Below are 22647 nucleotides of genomic sequence, written 5' to 3' on the forward strand. Positions count from 1 at the left end.
GTTCCTTAAATTATTGTGACAGATATGAAACATAAGATGATCATCATATGAAAACTCTATTCACTTTATCAAAAAGAACTTTAAGTTAGAGATACCTTATCACTTACCAAAACCTTAGCTATAGAGTGTTTATTATATTTTAAGTCCTGTGAAAATGTTCTATTTCTGGTTATAATTAAAGTACAGTTGCCATAAATGAATGAAAGCTGACTGGCGTCAGTTTGCCTGCCAAGGCCTCTTGGGTTCTTTGCCTGAACCGTTGTTGTTGCTTTTGAGAGCTTACCTAATGTTGCATTGCTGTTTGGTTGATCAAAGTCTACACGTATGCCTAGAAAAGTTTATTTTCCCAAGGTCTCGTGTAAAGTCAAAAGGTCATTTGTGGGAGTGGGATTTCATTTTCATTATTTGTATTTATAGATTCATAAAAGCTAAAATCTCAAGAGTGGCGCGAAAACTGAGAAATGTTGCCTAATAAAGGCAAACAAAAGGCACAATCTTAACGTTTCACATTGCTGAAGCATGGTTCTTTTTTCACGAACTGTAGCTACCCTACACTTCCCTAGGTTGTTCAGCCCTAAAAGAAGTACTCAGCGAAGGTATTTTCAGTTTCCAACTTTTAACACAGATTTTATATATTCATATTTAGCAGCAGCTAGAATTCATCTCAAAGTGAATCAAAAGCAACTTCTGACAACCACAAAGGCTACTAATTATTTCACTGCTGGACACACCAATTACACTGGGGAAACTGCAAGAAAGCAAACGTTATAGGTAAGGTAAAAATGCATGTGTGTGTAATACCTACTATATCAAACCTGACAAGTGATTAAAACTTTTAATAATGATTATGTGCATATGCATATATATATATATATATATATATATATATATATATATATATATATATATATATATATATATAAAAATGAACAAACACACAATCACAAAGATGTATGACCAGAGCCATGTTTGTTGTCTAGGGAGCTTCCTTTCTACACCGTATCATAAAACTTTGATATCTATTATGTGAACTTAACTGCAGAATACATATGTAACAAACACTAAAACGGTTGCTGTACTTGATGTTAAGTAAAAGAAGAAAAAAGGAAATGTGAGCTAAGAGCTGCTGACAGAATGATGACCTACCTGAATCCAATCGTTGGCTTTCAATTCCACAGCATTGTGTGGTTCTCTGCTATACAAGCAGAACAAGCAAGACATCAATGCCTTCCGAGTGTCCTCTGCAAACAAAAGGGTAGTCAAATTCAATCTGAGGTACTTACATTTCATTCCCCAGTTAAATAGCAAAAGAAAAGTTTTTAAATAACAAGATAGATCCCTAAAGTGAAAGAATACATATCTATGAATAAACAAATAATCAGCATCCCTTCAAGCAGACAAAGAAAGTAGGTTAAATCCTAGGAATACAAAGTACTTCCACAATCAGGACAAATACTTTAATATTCTTTAGATTTTTTTTTACTGGCTATGTATAGGGCTGCAACAACTAATCGATAAAATCGATAATAATCGATAATGAAAATCATTGCCAAGGAATTTACTGGTGAAAGCTGTGAAAAAAAGGTTTTGTCTTTTCCCATCTCCAATGGGTTCAAAAGAAAGTTATATTTTTCTTGGGAAAACACAAGAATAGGTAAACTAAATTAGAGAGATGTAAGTTATGGTCGGAACAAGCATAGCAAAAGTGCTGAACTTGCTTCAGTGTTAAGTGTAAAAATACATAAAACAGTGCTTGCCCTTAAGAGATTAAGGCAAACTGTGCATTCTCTCATGTGTCCTTTGTTGCGTTCCCCTCCCCGTTCAAACATACTCTCATCTCTTCCATTTTGAGGAAACTTTTCCTAGAACCTACATCCCCCATCTAAGTACCATTCTGCCTTCATTGTCCTCCTGGCCTTCAAACTACTGGAAAGCTCATCAGAATAAAGCACGAAAACAAAGCTATCTGCTACTCAAAAAGTATGTTCAACAATAAACCTCTCTTTGGATGGAGCATTCAGTGAACACAAGGATGTGGACAGACTGGAAAGCTCAACCTACAATTGCCTAACCCTCTATATTTGCTCTCTCTCTGCAAACCCTGGTTTCCACCAACAGCAGTCTAGTGAGGCAGCCCTCAAAATTACCAATGATGTCCTCAATGCTAAAACACAAGGCCACTTTTCCTACTTATCCTCTTAGACCTCACAGCAGCCTTTGACAGTCTTGGCCACCTCTTTCTCTTGAAAACGCTTTATTCATATTGTATCTGTGGCACACCTGCCTCTTGGCTCAGTCCTACCTCTCGGGACTGTACTCTGACTCCTCTGGCACTTGTTTGTGTGCCCTACCTTTCTACATTGGTGTGCCTAAGGGGCCTCCACTCTTCTCTCTATACACATTCTTTTTTGAAAAATGTATTATTTTGGGTTCCAAGGGTACCTCCATGCAGAGGTATCTCTAGCCTCATTATCCCAATGTATCCCACTACCTGAACCTCCACATCTACAAAACTGAGCTCAAAGTTATATCCTATCTGGATCCCTACCACTGTACACGTCTTTCTACTGGCTCCCAACAATCTCCAGAATTAAATTTAAAACACCTGATCCTTAGCTACAGAACCCCTAAAGCTGCGTCCACAGTTCTCTGTGTTCAAGTTGCACCTCTGTTTAATTCTTTCTTTCCACACACATATCCAGCATTTTTAGCAATACTGAATTTGTTCTCTGGAATCTATCTTGTTTGATCAGACTCTCCCCTGCTTATCCTAATTTTAAACAGTCCTTATACCACCAACCCGCAGTCAAAGAGAAACTATTTAATCTCCCCATCTTCAAGCTCACTGTTGCCATTGACTTCTCCATATAACCTCTGCTAGAACTGAATTGCCCTAATCCATGAAGTGGTAATGTAAAACCATAAATATGGAGGGTACCATAGACCTGGAAGGTTAATGTTACCCAGGTACTCTACAAGAGTAATGCAATCCATGTACAGAAAGCAAAATACAGAAGTGTATTTCACTGTGTGAGCCAAGTGTCCGTTTAGGCAACTGTCAAAATAGATTAGTACAGAGTATCCATATCTCCAATGCCCCAATGAAGTAACTCCCTTCTCTGTCTCCTAATATCCTGATCCAGCATAATCTAATCCATTTTAGCCTGGTGCGTTCATACAACATAGTACACAGTGACTTGCCCTTGATGGGCACCCTAGTAGTTACCCTAGTAACGCCGGAGTATTACAAACTCGGAAGGACACTGCTATACCAGTTATATCCAGAGTAATACAATCTTGGATGATAATAATAATAACAGCCTAGTTATACACATGAAATCGAAAAGAAATCGAAGAGTCTCTTCTACACACGGAGCTCATTTGGCACCAGGTAAGAAACCTGCTGTGTGTGCGTGTGTGCATGTGACTGTGTGTGTAATGAGTGGTAATAAAGGAGTTGATTCTCTGAAATCGCTCGTGTTTAGTAACGACTTATGTACTGTATATTATATTATTAAATCTGAAACGGTTCCCAAGGCTTCCTAATAATTTCTAAAATATAAAATGTATTTACTGTGCATTTGTGCATATATATGTAATTCAGTGTGTATGTGATATATACACCGGTATATATATACATATATAAAACATCTGTGTGTGATCTCATCCGCTCCCTGAATGGCAGAAATACAATGTGGTCACCCTAGTGAAATAGCCCTTTAATAAAAGCAGTTTAAGGTCTGGCAAAGGCAAGTTAATACTAAGTACACATATAAGCCAACACACACAACATAAGAGAATCTCATAGAGGCAACCCATAAACAGCCCATCAGGATGATATGCGGCATTTATTGAGAGCTGAAGTTTTGTCAGGAAAATCATTAACATGAATTTTGCACTTAAATACCTCATACCCTTTTCTTTAACTCATTTCCAAAGGGCAGGGGTTTCAGGCTACTTTACATAACGAAGCAGCAGCAGCAGACAAATGGCAGACAAATGCCGGGAGCTGCACCTTCTACTAAAGGCAAGAGGTTCATTTGCTATATTGTGACATGTGCAAGTAATGTATATTAAAGTACAAAAAAAAAATAAGTACTTAAATATGCATTTTGTTTAAAAGGCTCACTGGGACACATGTCAATATAATTCTACTTATATGGAAATATAGATTAAAATAATTAAAATTGTCGTCTTTATTCAGTGTCCTTTCTTTTTATCCCGATACAGTGCAGTAGACCAACGCTCTCGTTATAATAAGAAAATACAGATTTTCTAGGCTACATCAGCTACGACAAGGCCTGCTGGTTAACCCTGATGAAATCACATATTCCATGACTTTAAAACTGATATAATGCAGCCTTTTCCAATAAATGTCCAGCGAGCCTCTCAGACTGTTCTGCCCTCCCGCCGGCAACATCTTTTGCAGATCAATTGCATTTGGAGCCATTGTTTTCCCGTTTTCATTTTTAATAAATGTTTTTTTACGACGCTTCCAGTACCTCCGTTTCAGAAACGTTGAAAAGGTCGCTTATGGTCAAAACCACGTGCATATTCAGGACTGCTTTGTTTTAATATCACATTTTCTAGTGTGTTTTCTTTTAGCCAAAAGGACGCCCAACTAGTAAGTGCAATATGAATGTGTGTGCAGGAAACTTTGCAATCACAGCCTATTCTTTAAGAGCAGCTATTTAAGTAATACGATTTCCTGTTCCACGATGAGAAAATAACCCGACCGCTACACCACAGAAGAAGAAAAAATGTTTAACTGCTTTGCCTTCTCCGCACACATAATGCATATTCAGCATAAAAAAAGGTTGGGTACACATTACACTTGGTGGGTTTCTGAGCATTCTAAAAATGAAAACTGGGGGGAAAAAACACACATTTCTATTAAAATAAATTTTGAAAGAAATGAGTTCTAGAATAGTGCTATTACCACACCGAGAAAGCGGATCTTGACCAATGCAGTGTAAAAATAAAAGGGTTGAAGAGGTGTACACGATGACCCGGAAATGAGCCACCAGTCTTCCAAAAGAAAAGGAATAGAGAAGGATCAGACGAATTCAGACAAGGGCAGAAGAGCAACAACTGTCACGTTGCGTTTTAGCACACTTTTTGTTCATAGGCCTAAGTACTTGCTAGGAAGAGCAGGTCTTACTCACCATGACCTGCAATGAAGGAATTCCAGCACAGCCTCCCCAGAAGTTGACCTATCGTGGGGAACCTTTCAATCGCCGCATTTGGACTCTGTAAGCAAAGCATGAGACGTTAAATTGTTACTTAAAAATTTAATAAAAGACAACTGAATATAACCTTTACAACCCGGTATTAGGTTACCCAGGTCTGGAAGAGGTTCTTGAGGGCAAGGCTTAAACAATTATTGCTCTTTTCAAGCACTCAATGAAAGCAATGCTTTCGGGGAGGCCTGTAACCTTATGCCGCTGCAGGTTTAACATACACGTGTGTCCTCAGGGTAACATTTAACTAGGTCACAAACATTTATTGTCCACTATACCACATATTTAGGAGAACTTGTTTCTTGACTTCGAGCAGACTATATTCACTCTGGTATTGACACATAGCAGGGACAAATTTGCAATATACAGAACTTTGGTTCAACAACCACAAGGGAGACAGCACTTTTATAACCCATTCCTGATTTTTTTTCTCCACATCCAACACTATACTTCTTATCTGGTGATTTAGATGGTAGATCTAGGAGCTAGAAATGTTCTTGAGATAAACAATCTGTCCAATTCCTAAAATATAGGCCGCACTCTAAAAGTTTGGTGCTATTTTAAAAAATATTTTTTTTTAAGGAAAAAACACACATTAGTAGAGTGGTAAAACAGTAATACATGTAGTTTAAGATTTTTGGTATCTATTATGCAGAAATTTGGAAAACCAATAGCCATTTTAAGGTACCATGGCTACCAGTCTCTTGGATTATATTTCCTGTAAATTTATAAAATCCTATACTATGACAAATAATATTTGTAGGCCGAAGGGAGAATGGTATTTATTATTAAAAAGCATTTCATGGGACCCTGTACCCCCTATCACTACTAAATATCATTGTGTGGCAATAGTAAACAAATATGTTTATTTCAGATTTTTTTGCTGTGGCACTGGTGTCACTCTGTTAACATTTAACCCACTTGTACAGAAATGACATTACAATATGCCTACATGGTTGAAATCTTGGTAAATTTATAACTGATCTTTCCAATTTTTCAGTAAAAAAAAATTGACATTCTATAAATAATTATAATAAAACAAAGAACCATATTGTATATCAGCCTCCTCCGTAGTGTTAAGCAGACACAGAAACATGGCAGCCACTGGCATTAGCAGTGTCCTGCACAAAATATATATTTGTGGGCATCATCCCGTCCAAAAAATATACTACTCACCAGACAGACAGAAAATAATGAATGCCAATCCAGAAAAGTGGATTTTTTTTCTTGACTCTTTTCTTACTTTTTTTTTTTCATATATGCACCCCAATATATATGGCGTTACCCCTGGGATACCAGATCCATCTAATAAAAGCAAAGCAATGCACTTTTCCAAAAGACCTACAGTTCAAACTGGCAATGCACGTATACAAAGTTTGATAAAGTACTACATAATAAGTATACTAGTGTCCACCGCAGGACTAATTGAAAAACAACGTTATTAGGTGTGTGGGGTGGTGGAGATTGCGAAAGGCTATAAAAATATAATAGACCTCCTATGAAACCCCCCCATGTTTCAGTTCTTGAAACTCAGGAGGCACATGTTAGCCGCTCTCTTCCCGCTCATAATATTTATAGCTCTGCATATAAGCTTTTTAAGTGGGTGCTGAACAAGGATAATGTACATGTATAAAAAAAAAGTTAACCATCTGTTGCTGTAATAAACCTAACATCCCGGTTTTACACACAGGACTTGCTCTAGACTTTCTGGGGCCACTCATAGAGACAATCCATTTATAGCCAGCATAATAACGGTACCAAACCAACACAGAACTGAAAACGGCATTTGCCTGCTCATTACGTACACCCATAAATTATTGTTATTGCCCCTGCTGCGGCAGTTAATGCTAGCGAGCCAGATATGTCATTGTTTACAAATGCTATTAACAAAGCACATTCATCTCAGAATTATACGGACCTTCTGTCTGCCATCCACTTTACCCTAATAGAAGATAATAACTTTCAGACTAACTAGATTGGCAAAGACAATAAGATTATTGGTTTTTGGAGTTAAAAACACGGTCTGAATTTAAGAGACTGAGATATTGTATGGTGGGACCCTATTCCAATCTTTACATTTTAATCGTTCGAAATCCACCCTTTGTTTTCTATTTCTTACAGAGCAAAGTGGAAACCATGACATTTCCTATAAGATGAAATGCATGCTTATAGATACAACTACTTAAAAGTGGAACTTGTCACAGCTTTTAGGGCATGACTAAATTAATTTATTAAAACTACCAAGAGTGTGTGCTTTTCGCTTATCAATGTACCTATTTTGGAAATAATTAATTAAAAAGTTCACTTTATGGAGGCTGAATTTGGCTAGCAGCAAAACAGCGGCAGAACCATGTGCCTTCTGCAGGGGCGTAAGTAGAAGCCTCAGGGCCCAGTGCGAGAATCTGTTAAGGGCCCCCCCAACCCCCCAAAAACGTGATTTATACACATTACATATTGAATCACATATGTCATATTGAATCATATCTGTCATAGTGAATCATAACTGTCAACCCACTCTGGCATATAGGGGGTTAAAAGGCATTTCTAGAGGCAGAGTGGCATATAGGGGTTAAAAGGCATTTCTAGAGGCAGAGTGGCATAAAGGGGGTTAAAAGCAATATCATGGGGCACTCTGTATCCAGAAAAGCCTTATGCCCCTCATATAGCACTTCCTCCCCCCCGACTTAACACTGCTTCTGACTCCCTGGTGTCTGGTGGGGTCAGCGGGTGGAGGCCATGCCTCAGCTCTTCGTCCCACCCCTTTTAAGACGTGGGATGAAGAGCTGAGGAATGGCCATTGTGTGCATGTCGGCTCCTTTAATTTCATTAGGCGCCGGAGGAGGCGGCTTTTAATTAGATTAGTGTGCCGCTCATTTGCACCCCGCATGCCACTCGTGGGTTGCCGACCCCTGTCCTAGGTGAACACAGCAGCTTGTGCGGGCTGCAGCATTCCGTGCGCTTGGGCCCCCCTTTACTGGCAGAACTCCAGGGCCCTGTCGCAGTCACGACTCCTGTGACCCTGGATGTTCAGCCACTGGCCTTTTGAAGTACCCTGTCCCTTTGCAAAGACTGCCTTGCAGTCAGTAACAAACAGCCACTCTGTATAATCACACATAACAAGAAGTCAAAGTAGCTGGCTCCCTGGTATACACAAAAGTATATTAACCCCTTCAGTCCCAGGGGTTTTTGGTACCTGAAGTCCCGGAGCAATTTTGCCTTTCTAGAGGGCCATATCCATCCCATATATATAGTATCCTATAGGGTAGTATTTTTTTTTATACTTATGGCTTGACGGGTTTGGGGGTTCTGAGGGTTATACCTTTTAGATCAGGCATGTCCAAACTTTTTTTCGAAGAGTGCCAGATTTGATGAAGTGAACATGTGCGAGGGCCGACCATTTTGCCTGACATTTTCTGAACCATTAAAATTAAATAAAAATTAACTATTTTATGCAAAGTTTATTGAAAACGGCATACCACATCTATCCCTTTCTCACTATCTCCCCTCCCTAGCCCCCCTTCTCACAATCTCCCCTCTCCCTCCCTACCCCCTTCTCACAATCTCCCCTCTCCCTCCCCCTTCTCACAATCTCCCCTCTACCTCCCTACCCCCCTTCTCACAATCCCCCCTCTCCCTCCCTACCCCCCTTCTCACAATCCCCCCTCTCCCTCCCTACCCCCCTTCTCACAATCTCCCCTCTCCCTCCCTACCCCCTTCTCACAATCTCCCCTCTCCCTCCCTACCCCCCTTCTCACAATCTCCCCTCTTCCTCCCTACCCCTCCTTCTCACAATCTCCCCTCTTCCTCCCTACCCCTCCTTCTCACAATCTCCCCTCTTCCTCCCTACCCCTCCTTCTCACAAACTCCCCTCTTCCTCCCTACCCCTCCTTCTCACAATCTCCCCTCTCCCTCCCTACCCCCCTTCTCACAATCTCCCCTCTCCCTCCCTACTCTTCTCACGATTTCCCCTCTCCCTCCCTCCCCCCCTCTTAACGATCTACCCTCTCCCTCCCTACCCCCCTTCTCACGATCTACCCTCTCCCTCCCTACCCCCCCTTCTCGCGATCTACCCACTCCCTCCCTAGGTCACTTACCGTCAACTCCTGTGTTGGGAGCGTGAGGCGTTTGTCTCGGGTGCCGGTGCTTCACAGCTGAGTGCCGGCATATGACGTCATATGCCGGCGCTCAGCGTGAAGCGCCAGCACCCGAGACAAACGCCTCACGCTGCCAACACTGCACTCTGGGCAGCGCAGAGGCAGGCGGCGGCGGCAGCGAGCAGAGGAGTCCTGGATTTCTGTCAGTCAGGGGGGCCCAAGAGGTGCCGACCGGTCGTTTTCAGCAACCGCTCGGCACCCCTTGGGCCCCCCTGACTGGCAGAACTCCAGGGCCCGGTCGCAGTCGCGACCCCGGTAGTTCCGCCACTGCCTACAATTTCTTTATCAGATGCCCTTGTGGCTGTGTGTGCCGGCGCAGGGAGAAGGAAAGCCCAAATCTAGCGACGTCCGAGATCGCAAGATTTGGGCTTTCCTTCTCCCTGCGCCGGCACACACAGCCACAAGGGCATCTGATGAAGAAATTGTGTAGGGGAGGGTTAGATTTCAACCCTCGTCTACAGTAACTTTAAACAGGGTTCATGTTTGACTGTAGACGAGGGTTGAAATCTAACCCTCCCCTACACAATTTCTTCATCAGATGCCCTTGTGGCTGTGTGTGCCGGCGCAGGGAGAAGGAAAGCCCAAATCTCGCGCTTTCCTTCTCCCTGCGCCGGTTGATGACGCCAAGTCCCGTGGCTCACTTGGGGGGCCGTATCAGTCGGGGCCTGACTTTGGACATGCCTGTTTTAGATGATGGCAATGGGATGTAAAGTTTTTTCTTTTTTTATTAGTATTATCTTTTTTATAATTTTTTGTTTGCTGATTTGTTTTTTAAGCATGTGAGAATTGTGAGAAACATGGTTTCTCACTCTCCTCCCTGCGATCCCCTTGTGATTTCTATGCACGCCCCCACAGACTGTGAACTCTATGCAAGTGCCTCATGGGAGTGACCGGATATCCCAGCAGGGATGGATACCCTGTCCTCCGGGGACAGTAGGGAATGCCCGAACGGTTTTCTGGCGTTCGCGCCGACATCTGTTACAGGTGCAGAACGGAGTGATTGGATATCTCCTGCAGGGTCTAGATAGACCCTGTAGGGGATATGCTGTCCTCTGGGGGAACTTTCGGGTGACGTCAGCAGTGACGTGACCCGGGCATTCTAATTGGCGTTTGGCCAGAAAGCTGTTACAGCTCATCGTGCAGCAGAGAGCCAGCAATCGCTGGCTTCTGCTGACAGGTGGGAGTCCAGGCTGTCAAATAACAGCCTGATCTCCTGTGTAGCGGCAGGGATGTGTCCCTGCCGCTGCAAGAAGAGCAGGACGTACCAGTGTAGCTGCTCGGCCATGGAAACCCATTCCATGAAGCTCCTGACGCACCGTGTTTGTGCCGATGTTACTTCTAGAGGCAATTCAGAACTTCGCAGTGAGTGATGCTACAAAAAATAGGTGACTTTTACACACTATGTGCTTCAGCACTCAACAGCCCCGCTCTGAGACGGTCTACCACTTAGTTAATAAGCTTTTGTTACTCCTAGACACCCCACCTTCAGAATAATAGCACTTACAGTGGGAAAGTAGACAGATCTAGCAGGGTGGAAATTTTACACACTGAATTGTGGCAAAAGTGGCATCCCCTGAGCTCTTCAGTACAACGCATTCTACCGCCAATGATTGTTTATGGAGATGACATGCCTACGTACTTGATTTTATATGCCTGTTAAGAAATGTGGCTGAAATATATAAACTTATTTATTAGGAGAGGTGTCCGTATAATTTTGGTCATAAAGTGTATTTATAAGTTTATCACCTAAAAGTAAGTATAGCAAAAAAAAAAAAGACAAAAATTGCCTAGGCATTCCATTAGGAAAAATCATGCCCCAACCCTGGCACTCAAAGCCCCTATATTTTTGGTTTTGCAGTAATTATACTCTTCAGTTGTCTTCGTACAACCAGCACGTTCAAATTTAACATAAACAACAGATAACACCGAATTATTAGGAATAAACTCTCTCCAACAATAGGGCCTTGAGCTCCTGATTATAATCCATCAATTACAATACAGTACTGTTTATAATTACTGGACTCAAATGTTCACTTATTTAAACAATTAGCTATACAATTATTGCTAACAAACCATAAGGAAACATGACTTGTATCTTATTTTCTATGTTATATTTTAATACAGGCACAGATACGACAAGTTTAATAAATGTTGTGACGTGTACGGAGCCACGTCTTCTGAGTTTCTCAGTATGTAAAGAATAAAATGAAAAATTTCTTTTGGTAAGCCACTTACCATATGTTTCAGATATTCATTTATGTTCAGTAGGAACTCCTGTAATTTAGGCAAGTGGAGGCAGACATCTTGCTGAGATTCCAAGGTGCTTGTCTGACCCCATTCAACGGCTTTACTGAGCCAACGCTCAAAGCTTTGGGCAGAGTCTGGTGGGACCTGGTCCATTTCCAACTACACAGATGGTAGTAACAGTCGGGCCAGTTAGTTTGGCAACTGGTTACCTCATTGGAGACAGGAGCCTTTGGGATACAAAGAACAATTGAAGACATTCTCATTAACAACAGATGCCGTGAATCTGGCAATAACAGGTTTGGGTACATAATTTTAAAAATACGCAAGGGTCCACAAATATCTCAAACCAGTAGGCAGATAGACACAATCAATGCCTAATCAGCAAAAGGAGCTGGCGTTATAAATATGAATAAATACATACCGGTATGTCCAAAAAGCATCAATATAGATATAAATATAAAAAGGAGCGATAGAAAATCTGATATCCTGATTGCCACAATAAAAACAATATAGATATAAATATGTATTTACCTATTATATATTTATATGTATTTAGTAATTAGGCATTGATTGTCTTTTAGTTTGTAGTTATAGGCAAGGTTAATAACTATTCACATTTTAAAGAGTTATTTATTGTTCTGTGTTATTTCCATGAAAGGACACTGTATGTAACAAGACTGAATAACATCCATAGTTAAATGTATACTGGGCTCCATTTGGCATGAGCACCAACGTATTTAACTTTGAAAAGAATGGGGCAGACACTATTTACCGTATTTGCTCGATTATAAGACAAGGTTTTTTCAGAGCAAATGCTTAGAATCGGGGTCGTCTTCTAATGCAGGGGACCCAGATCCTCCTGTCTGCTAACCTCAGCTGCTGCCGGCACTTACACAGGGCGTCTATCGCATCGCGCATACCTTCCCCATCTGCCAGAGGGGAATTCCCAGCAGCGCTGCGGTGAATTCTCTTCTCTGGCAGCTGGCAAACATCCGCTTCATGAACACGGACAACCTCGCTACTGCTTGTACTTCCACCGCAGCTTCTATGACGCAGCATTGGCGTCACATGACCTACCGCTGCCCCCACCAGACACCCAGAAGCAATGGTAAGTCGGGGGGGGTAGTGTCGTGTTGTATGGGTGGCATAAGGCTTTTCTGGAGGCAGAGTGCCCCATGATATGCCTTTTAACCCCCTATATGCCACTCTGCCTCCAGAAATGCCTTATACCCCCTTATATGCCACTCTGTTCCATGATATGCCTTTTAACCCCCTATATGAGTGGCATATAGGGGTATAAGGCATTTCTGGAGGCAGAGTGGCATATAAGGGGGTATAAGGCATTTCTGGAGGCAGAGTGGCATATAGGGCGATAAACGGCATTTCTGGAGGCAGAGTGGCATATAGGAAGGTATAAGGCATATCAGGGAGGCAGAGTGGCAAGCCTGGGGGCAGATGTGCATAACTGGGGGGGCAGGTTGACAAATACAAGGAAACAAAAAAATATTTTTCTCAATTATAGCTTTTATTAAATACGAAAAAATAGTTTACATGAATATTTACTAGTAAAAAAAAAAAAAACTTTTTTCCTATAGGGTCGTCTTATATTCCAGCTTTTTCTTTTTTTCCTTAATTAATATTCAGATTTGGGGGGTCGTCTTATAATCAGGGTCATCTTATAATTGAGCAAATACGGTAGTTACTTGGGGTTAGAAAGAGAGACTGCGATCTTATCATACCAACATACCACTCACATAACATACCACCAGACTATATTAAACATGTTAAGCATTTGTGTGTATGCTCCTATGACATTATGAATGACATGCCTATTCTAATCATTGGGAGATGAGTTACCATTGACATCAATTGGAACAACTGCATGTATAACTAGTTAATTTTGGAGACTAGATTAAGGCTTTGAAGAACATATTACATGCAAAAAACAGGTAACCAAGTACTCCACATACCCTTATTAAGAACCAGATTGGAGAAGAACTACTATCGAAAATCACAAGCATTTTAGTGACGCCCCAGCACTTTCCAACGTTACTACAGGAGAAGCAGCACTCATTAAATAACTAGTTATCTCTAGGAAAATGGTTTTTATTTTATAATTTCATTCTCAGGTGCAATACGTCATCTTGAGAACTAGTCCCTTATCACGTGGAAAGCCGATAGTTTTTTCATTGAACTTTAAGCACAGAATAAAATACAAAAATGCAACCTCTGTAACATGTTAAAAATGTCAGAACATTGAGTCTTTAGTTGAAGCTAATACTTTTAATTAGGCCAGCATAGAAAATAATGTAAAGTTGCACAAGCTTATGAGATCTCTTCAGATCATTCCCTCTGAAGAAGAGACCGCTGAGGCTTAAACAATCTTTGTAATATTACATCCCAGTAAAAGGTACCATCTTCAACTAAAATATTCCATGTTAAGAAGGTGTAAATGTAGACATTCCATAAACTGTGAGGGCTACGAGCTGATCACACGAGACTGGAGACCACTGAAAATATGTTGATAGAAACATACAACACTATATGTTGATAGAAACATACACTTTATGTCTGCTTTATTGTAGAATAGGAAGGCATTTTTCCAGGTAAAACCAGAAGATAATTCATACACAGCCCTTCCAGTGCACAGAAGGTTTTTTTTTCCACATAGCTAGTCCCTTATCATGTGGAAAGCTAAATGTTTTTTTTCCTTTAACTTTTTTAAGCAAAAACTAAAATACCTACTCGCCTGCAACTACCTACTAACCTCTGTGATTTGTTAAAAATGTTATATAACGCACATATGATAAAAAGAATATAGAAATATGTAACATTTATCTGCCGCGCGGTATTAAGAGAGGCAGCATCGCAGCCTCTTGCACAGACAGGTCTCTATGAGGTCTCCACAAGGTAGAAGAAGAGGGTGAGCGGTGTATGTGCCTGGAGATTTAGAGTCAATGTGTATGCGTGTAGCCTATATCCGCTGAAACCAATCGTCCGCGGGGTCCAGGCTGCTTACCGGTGCGTCGGTCGCACAGAGTGTGGGCAGCGCCTCTAGTACAGGCCAGGAGACACAGAAACCCGGCGGTGTCACGTGAATGCATGTCACATGACTCTGCACCGTTCCTCCTTCCCCTGGGGGCGGGGCAAGAGACGTTGCTCGCACGGCAACAAAAAACAGAGGGAGGCAGCAGCAGGGCACCTGCAGAAGTCTGCGAGCGAGAGATCTGCAGTTCAGGTAAGAGGGTGGGGGAGGGTGTATGAGCAGGTATGTGTGGTTAAGGGAATAAATGAGTATATTCATTTTTGTGAATGAGTGTGGGGGCGATGGCATGGCATAGGAAGCCTTTAATCACACTACTATCATATATACATATACATATATATATATATATATATATATATATATATATATATATATATATATATATATATATAATTGTTAACAGCAATCACACTCCTATCATGCTAAGTCAGCCGTTATGCCTGGCCATGATAGGAGTGTTATTGATGTTAAACATACATATATATTGTTTTTGAAATTTTTTGTATCATTTTGGTTTGTTTATTTATTTTAAATAAAACTGTGTTGTTTTTTTTTTTTTAAGGTGGTGGTGGGGGGGTGTTTTCGGTTTCGGCCAAGTGAATCCTGAATTTACATTTCAGTGCCTCCCTAGCGTTTATAGAGTCAGAATAAGTATGTGTGTGTGTGTGTGTATGTATATATATATATTATTGTTAGTATGTGCTGTTAGTGAGTGTGGTGTTGAGCGTATGATTTTGTGTGTGTTACTGTATGGAATTAGTGTGGTTGTGTAATAGATAATTATGTAAATTTAGAAAAATCTATTTAGTTCATAATTTTAAATGATGATAAAAACAACCTAAATGGTAAATAAATTAATATCAATTCTTATAATTTAATAAATGAATAGCTATCAATCAATTCATCTAAAATTGAATTTAAATAAAATGTCGCAAAGACATAAAATATTAATTCATAATAAGAAATGGAAAGCTTGATTCCAATAAAGATAACATTTATAAAATTGGAAAGGCGGTACCTTAAAAAAAAAAAAAAAAAAAACTTCATAAGAAGTTAAACAAATCAAACTCAGCATTTAATCCTTCAGGATTTAGCGTTCCCAAATTGAAAACCAATTTCATTTCACATTTTCCCTTGTTTTTTTTATATTGTTGCCACCTCTCCAATGTGTCTGTATTTTATCTATTGGAGTCTACAAGGGTATTCCGATCGATAGATAACGTTCATAGAACAGCAGGTTAGGAAGATTTTTTTATATTACATTTCTTCCCGTTACTATATGATAAAAAAAAAAAGGATTGTTCTGAAGGGACTTTGTTTCCTTTATATGGCTTTTAGACATTTTTTTCTTTAGATTTGAAGTTCCCCCAAATATAACATTTGGAGCAGTAGAGAGCGTGTTTTTTAGAATGTCATCTTTTAATACAATGTGCCAATGTTTTTTTTTTAACTGACTTATTGTTAAAATCCAGGATAACCGGAGGGGGGTCTAAATTTGCATTTTCAGTATACCTATTTCTATATTCCATGTACTGCTGCATTGTGGACATTCCCTGGGACGGAGTAAAGAGTACACGAGGCAGAGGGGGTTAAGGATTACGTAAAAGAAATGAAGACTGTGTATCTAGGAAGCGGACTGCGGATCCATATCTCGCCTGGTTGAAGCCCTGAACGGGAGAAACGCGTTGCGTCCTGGACTGCAGCATATTTTATATTGTTTCGATTTTAATTTTGGTTCGCAAACTTTATTTTTGAACAAAATAAACAGAAGGCTTTGAATTGATATTACGTCTTCTTATCTCTACTGAGTAGCAACAGTATATGTGGAGGTCCTGGGTATGTAAGTTGAGAAGCTATACTTTTAGTGTACTCTATTACATTCTTGCTTTAATATTTTTATGTTCACAAGATTTCCCAAAACCGGGATACACTGTTATATTCAGGTTCTGCGTTGTTTTTTTTATTAGATTGCGCTGAGCGCTCTTTAACACGTGTCTATTCTGCAATTTTAAATTTGATCTCGCCTTTCTGTTGGAAAGAATTGGAGAGAGATTTCTGCAACATAGTCTCTCATACAGAACATTCAGAACCCTAGGAGAAAAAAGCAATATGACACAGGATTTGGGTCTTGCAAATGCGATCTACTTTAATTAGAGGGTAATTCTCTTGTTCTTTTTGATGCATTTTGATGGCGCTTTACATATTCCTTTCATCTGCTCAGTAAGGATATTCCATACTGGAATAGCGATGCAAGTGTGTGACTGACCAGAAGTTGCGTTGGCTCTGCCGAGACTGGTAACCATTACATAGTTACATAGGCTGAAAAAAGACATGCGTCCATCAAGTTCAGCCTTTCCTATATCGGTTAATTGCTGTTGATCGAAAAGAAGGCAAAAAAACCCCAGTTTGTGGCTCTTTCCAATTTTGCAACAAACTAGGGGGGAAAAATTCCTTCTTCACCCCAGAATGGCAGTCGGATCTCTCCTTGGATCAAGAAGCTACTAGTCTCCACTGGTCTATCTTACCATCCCCAGCACTGTAAACAGCATCTCAACAGCCAACGTAGCACTCTGGCCCCATACGATGTATGGGGCAGCTTCTTCTCCGCGTTGGAAGCGTGCTTATGACTCTTGTGGCCACCCTGGCTGTCCCGCGCAAGCACGGAGGCTGTAGTTTCTTCTCGTTTTACGAGTCTCTGACCTCTAGCAGCATCACGTTCCTTATTTGGCTGGCTCTCCTCTTTCAAAAGCTTGCCACTTTCTTTCTTCTTCGTTGCCTCACACGCTTTCTTTTGAGAGCTGTGGTGTGATGCATGCGGATGGCTTTTGCTACGTGTTACGGTCTTCTGGGCAGCTTTCTTGGTGTCTGTTGGTTTTGGGGAAGTGACGCCCTTGACTGGACTACTGGACTGCTCCAACCTGGTATCACAGTCCATTTTCCCCTTTTTCTCCAAGTAAGAGGAATCCTGTTTTAAATCCTTTATCCCATTTTGTTTCCTGGGTGGGTGGGTTACTCCTTGATCTTTCTCTATCTGCTTTGTATTGGCTTCTGGAGTTTTGCTTTTATAAGAGTTACTACAAGTTCCAGAAGAAGCTGCAGCAGACTGGGTGTATCCCAAACTCTCATGGCGCGGTCTGGAAATGTAATTTCTCCTTCCTCTCCTTCCTCTCCTTCCCTGCTTGATAGCCCTTTTGGCAGTTACTCGATATTTGGCAGAGGGGGGTGACATGGTGATCAAGGCCTCACGTCCACTTGTCAGAGTGGCTGAAGTGGATTTTAGAGCACTGGCTTCACTCAGCTTCCCTTTAGACACAGAAGCATCATGTTTCCTGGATTCTGGAATCCTTTCGTAAAACAGGACATAAGCTTTCTGGTTCAACACAACCTCGATGTCGCAGGCACAAACACGGGAATCATTCATCTTATACCACTGCCCATTACTAGCTTTTACATAGCAGTAATAGTGTCCTGCATGGCAGCTGTACCCAGAATGCACCAGGACAGCGTATAGTCCATACAGAACAGGCTCTCCAGTACTCTGGGACATATATGGACGGATGTTTAGCAATTCCGAGTAACCCACGCACTTAGTGATCTTATCTCCGTTGGCAAACCGCTTTAGACACAGGGTCAGGACGTTTGAGGCTCGGTGGATACTGAAACTCTTGCTAGCTGGAACCCTTTTGTTACATTGTGCACACATATATGCATTGTCTCCGCTTAGAATTTCTGGCTTGATAAATAATTCCAGAGCACGGTCAACATTTTTTGCGTGCTTGATCTCCAGTGCAATGTCCAGATAGGTGTCGTATGTGTCAGAAACACTCCTACACACAGAACACTCCACACGAGAACGTAAATAGCCACCAAAGATCTGGTGAACCAAGGTGGTTGCCTGACTCTGGCGGTCCAACATGTCGTACCCATTCAGGCAAGCCCTTTGCATGGAGTCAAGAGTGTAGCATAAGAATTCGTGTGCATCCTCTTGACTTCCAAGACAGAAATGTGGAGCAATTGTCTCTAGGTCTCGGGTGAAGCAAACAGGTTTGATGGCGCTTCCGCTGTTTTCAAAGACTTGGATGACATGATTCCGCATTACACAAAGCATACAGAATCCACCCTGATGACAATTGCAGGTATAGTCTTTAGAGAGCAGATAGTTAGCCAGAGGTGGGGTGTAGGTGAGACACTGCACGGTAGAGTTTAAGAAGCAGGTATTCCCCAGATTCTTAAGTCCGGCTCCCACTCTGGAAACTCTCTCCCAATTCATAGCCAGCTTATCTGCTGGGAAGAGAACCTTCTGAGGCAGTGGGATGCCATCTGCACTGCAGAAAGGTAGGTAAGAAGTCTGCCTCTGGATTCCAACTTGAAATTCAGGGTTCAGGAAAATATATTTGGTTTTGGGGGTTCCCAGTTGTAATTGGAACTTGGTGGCTTCTGTCTCAAACGCAGTCTTCTGCTGAAAGATCTTATTAGCAGAAGAAGCCACCAATATCCCCAATTTTCCATCCTCTGAATCCTTTTCGCCAAGCTCCAGGGCATCTTTAAATTTCTCCACCATGTTTAGTAAATTGGAGAATATAAATTCGCTGATCAGAAAAATCCTGTGACAGGCACTATGAATAGCAGCTCACACTGGCAAACTGATTCTGAGGGTCAAATCTTGCATTCTGCAGGTATAAGGTGTAGGGCTGCAACAACTAATCGATAAAATCGATAATAATCGATAATGAAATTCGTTGCCAACGAATTTCATTATCGATTAGGTGAATCGATTATTATCGATTATAAAATGAGGGTTTTTTGAGAGCAAACGCTCTGAAAAACACCCCTCATTATATAATAGTTTAGTCTGACTCACAGCAGCAGCTCCTACTTACCAGTCCCTCCCTGTAATCACTGTGACAACTGGCCCCGCCCCCTTCCTTCTCCCAGAAGGCTACAACCACATGGCTGTGACACTCATCTAACTGTAAGTATAAAATTAATGTTTGGGCTACTGAAAGTCAGGGGAGGTGGGGGTTAATTTAGGGGCAGTTATGGTTAATGGGGTGTTTAGGGTTAATTTAGGGGCAGTTATGGTTAATGGGGTGTTTAGGGGCAGCTATGGTTAATGGGGTGTTTAGGGGCAGTTATGGTTAATAGGGTGTTTAGGGTTAATTTAGGGGCAGCTATGGTTAATGGGGTGTTTAGGGTTAATTTAGGAGCAGCTGTGGTTAATGGGGTGTTTGGGGTTAATTTGAGGCAGTTGTGTTTAGGGTTAATTTAGGGGCTGTTGTGGTTGACAGGGTCTTTAGGGTTAATATAGGGGATGCTGTGGTTAATGGGGTGTTTAGGGTTAATTTAATGATGAGGACTGAGGGTTAATTTAATAATTAATAATAATAATTAATAATTAATAATAATTAAGGTGCAGTTAGAGATAAAGGGGGGCAGACTAAAGGGAATCTAAATCCTGGGGGCAGTGAAGATTAACCCAGTACTTATTTATAAAAGTATGGTGTCAGTGTCATGCGAACGGGTCTGTGACTCTATGACGGGACTATGAGATATCTGGGGGGTATAAGGCATATCTGGGGAGGACGGAGTGACATATCTGGGGGTATAAGGCATATACAGTATATAAGGCATATGTGGGGAGGGCAGTGTGGCATGTCTGGGGAGGACGGAGTGGTGTATCAGGGTGTATAAGGCATATCTGGGGCCACAGTGGCATATCTTGGGGTAGAGTGGAGTGGCATATGTGGGGAGGGCAGCGTGGCATGTCTGGGGAGGATGGAGTGGTGTATCAGGGGGTATAAGGCATATCAGGCACAGTGACATATGTGGGGTGGAGTGGTATATGTGGGAGGCAGCGTGGCATATGTGGGAGGCAGCGTGGAGTGGTATATGTGGGAGGCAGCGTGGAGTGGTATATGTGGGAGGCAGCGTGGAGTGGTATATGTGGGAGGCAGCGTGGAGTGGCATATGTGGGAGGCAGCGTGGAGTGGCATATGTGGGAGGCAGCGTGGAGTGGTATATGTGGGAGGCAGCGTGGAGTGGTATATGTGGGAGGCAGCATGGAGTGGCATATGTGGGAGGCAGCGTGGCATGTCTGGGCTCAAATGTGCATAAATTGGGGGGCTGGTTGGGAAATAAAGACAAGAAATGCATTTTATCAAAGTTTTTTTTTTATTCTGCTGTTTGTATTTAACATCATTTGTTTATTAAATTATTTAAATAAATGAAAAATTTACATTCATTTTTTTTAATCGATTAATCGACAAAATAATCGGCCAACTAATCGATTATGAAAATAATCGTTAGTTGCAGCCCTAATAAGGTGTTCCGTTGACCGAATGCATTGTGACCTCACAATTCCTCCCATGGACAGAATGCATGTAGTTTCTAAATGCAATCCTTTTTTAAAATAAAAACTCCAACCAGTAAAGGCAGCAACAAAACGGTATACAAAGAAAACAAAAGGATAATATAGAAACTTCATATATTAACTATGTACACAAAAACAGTTTTTTGTGGAAGGATTTAATTCAGTTGTCGTAAAGGTACCTTTTATATTTATGAACTGATGTATATAAGTTTCCAGCCAAGTTGACAAGGAAAAGTTAAAATGAAAAAAAAAACAAAAGTCAGGATTTTTTTTAAACGTAAAATAGAGCATTTTTATTGAAGATACAATAAGACATTAATGTGATACAATTAGTTAACTTAGTGTGTTACTCTCTGTATTTTTATGTCGCTTTAAAACAAAAACGTTATAGAATTCTTTACTGAGTGACAATATTGCAGGTAAGTACTGTTCTAGCAGCCATATGATAACGGTTCCAGTCCTCTGAAGCCTTACCGACACAGGCTATCAGCACATCAGTCACCTGCCCTTTAGTTCGTGATTCGGGTGTTCTGCGGTCTCCGGTATCTGCAGCCACCGTCTCTTCCTTCCCAGTAAACAACATCCCGGAAGCAACCTCTGTCACAGGGGGCGTGGCTTCAGCGGAAGGGCCAATCAGTGAAGACGAGGTACTTGTCGGTTATCTTCTACTGCAATTCAAACCCGTGATAGTTGTTGGGTGAAGGCATTGTATACGCTGGGCGGCTTTGTACGGGCCTCACTGCTACAGGCCACCTGCGGGAATGTATCTTAACGACAAGCTACCAACTAAAGTTACAATGTAGAATGTGCCGTTTACGCTAAAGACGTAGCAAAGACTCTTAAAGTGCCTCCCGACATGTGAATATGATTGAGACAAATGTCACACAGAAAAGCCCTGGTTACTTACTTGGAATTTGGAAAGCATGGGTGCGATAGTGGGATTTTTGTGCCATGTTTACGTCCAAAGTTACTTGTGTAATATATATATGTATTGAAAACAGAATTCGTATTGCTGAGTTAAGATTGTTTTCTTGTAGAAAAAGCTTTACTTTCCATGTTACAGTTTGACAGTGGAGAACACCATTGGAAACTGCACTCGGATACTAATCAAGAATGTTCTCACCTTACACGTGGACGCAGTATTCATGGTGACTGATCCGTCAGAATCTAAGCTAGATATTTGAAGACCATATTACGTGCAAAATGCAGCAGTAGGAATTGTCTGTTCCGTATACAAGGACCTCCAAGTGTTTACACGTTTCACGTCACCGTATTATCATCACAACTGTGAACAGGTACCCAAGTACCCCACATACCCTTATTAAGAACCTGACCGGGGAATGACTACTATCAAAAATCTTACCCATTTTAGTGACGCCCCAGCACTTTCCAACGTTACTATAGGAGAAGCAGCACTCGTTAAATATCTAATTGTCTCCAGTAAATCTTTTTTTTTCTACAATTTCCTTCTCAAGTGCAATATGTTACTTTTCCAACTAATCTCTTATCACGTGGGAAGCCAAACGTTTTCTTTAAAAAAACCTAGGCTTTATGAGCAGGCAATAAAATACTTGGCTTTCTCCTGCTAGG

General features: G+C 41.2%; 2 protein-coding genes across 3 annotated transcripts in view; both read right to left on the reverse strand.

Annotated features, from left to right (window-relative positions):
* FANCC (FA complementation group C) overlaps window positions 1-11863 on the reverse strand; it is a 53854-nt gene extending 41991 nt beyond the window's left edge. Inside the window, exons 1-3 of one of the 2 annotated variants that reach the window (XM_053467455.1) lie at window positions 11630-11863; window positions 5166-5250; window positions 1147-1241 (exon numbers count right to left, since the gene is read on the reverse strand). In XM_053467455.1, coding sequence (XP_053323430.1) covers window positions 1147-1241; window positions 5166-5250; window positions 11630-11794 — 345 coding nt within the window. In that variant the 5' untranslated portion in view covers window positions 11795-11863. The remainder of the gene's footprint in view (window positions 1-1146; window positions 1242-5165; window positions 5251-11629) is intronic. The other variant, XM_053467462.1, reaches the window with a different exon arrangement.
* Window positions 11864-17208: 5345 nt separating this feature from the next.
* Window positions 17209-21640, reverse strand: LOC128503385 (ubiquitin carboxyl-terminal hydrolase 36-like). The gene is made up of 2 exons (XM_053473489.1): window positions 21532-21640; window positions 17209-19316 (listed from the first exon to the last, which is right to left on the reverse strand). The coding sequence occupies exons 1-2, from the start codon at window positions 21638-21640 to the stop codon at window positions 17209-17211; spliced, it is 2217 nt and encodes a 738-aa protein (XP_053329464.1).
* Window positions 21641-22647: the final 1007 nt, after the last annotated feature.

The sequence above is a fragment of the Spea bombifrons genome, chromosome 1 (assembly GCF_027358695.1).
Source record: "Spea bombifrons isolate aSpeBom1 chromosome 1, aSpeBom1.2.pri, whole genome shotgun sequence".
Lineage (NCBI taxonomy): Eukaryota > Metazoa > Chordata > Amphibia > Anura > Pelobatidae > Spea > Spea bombifrons.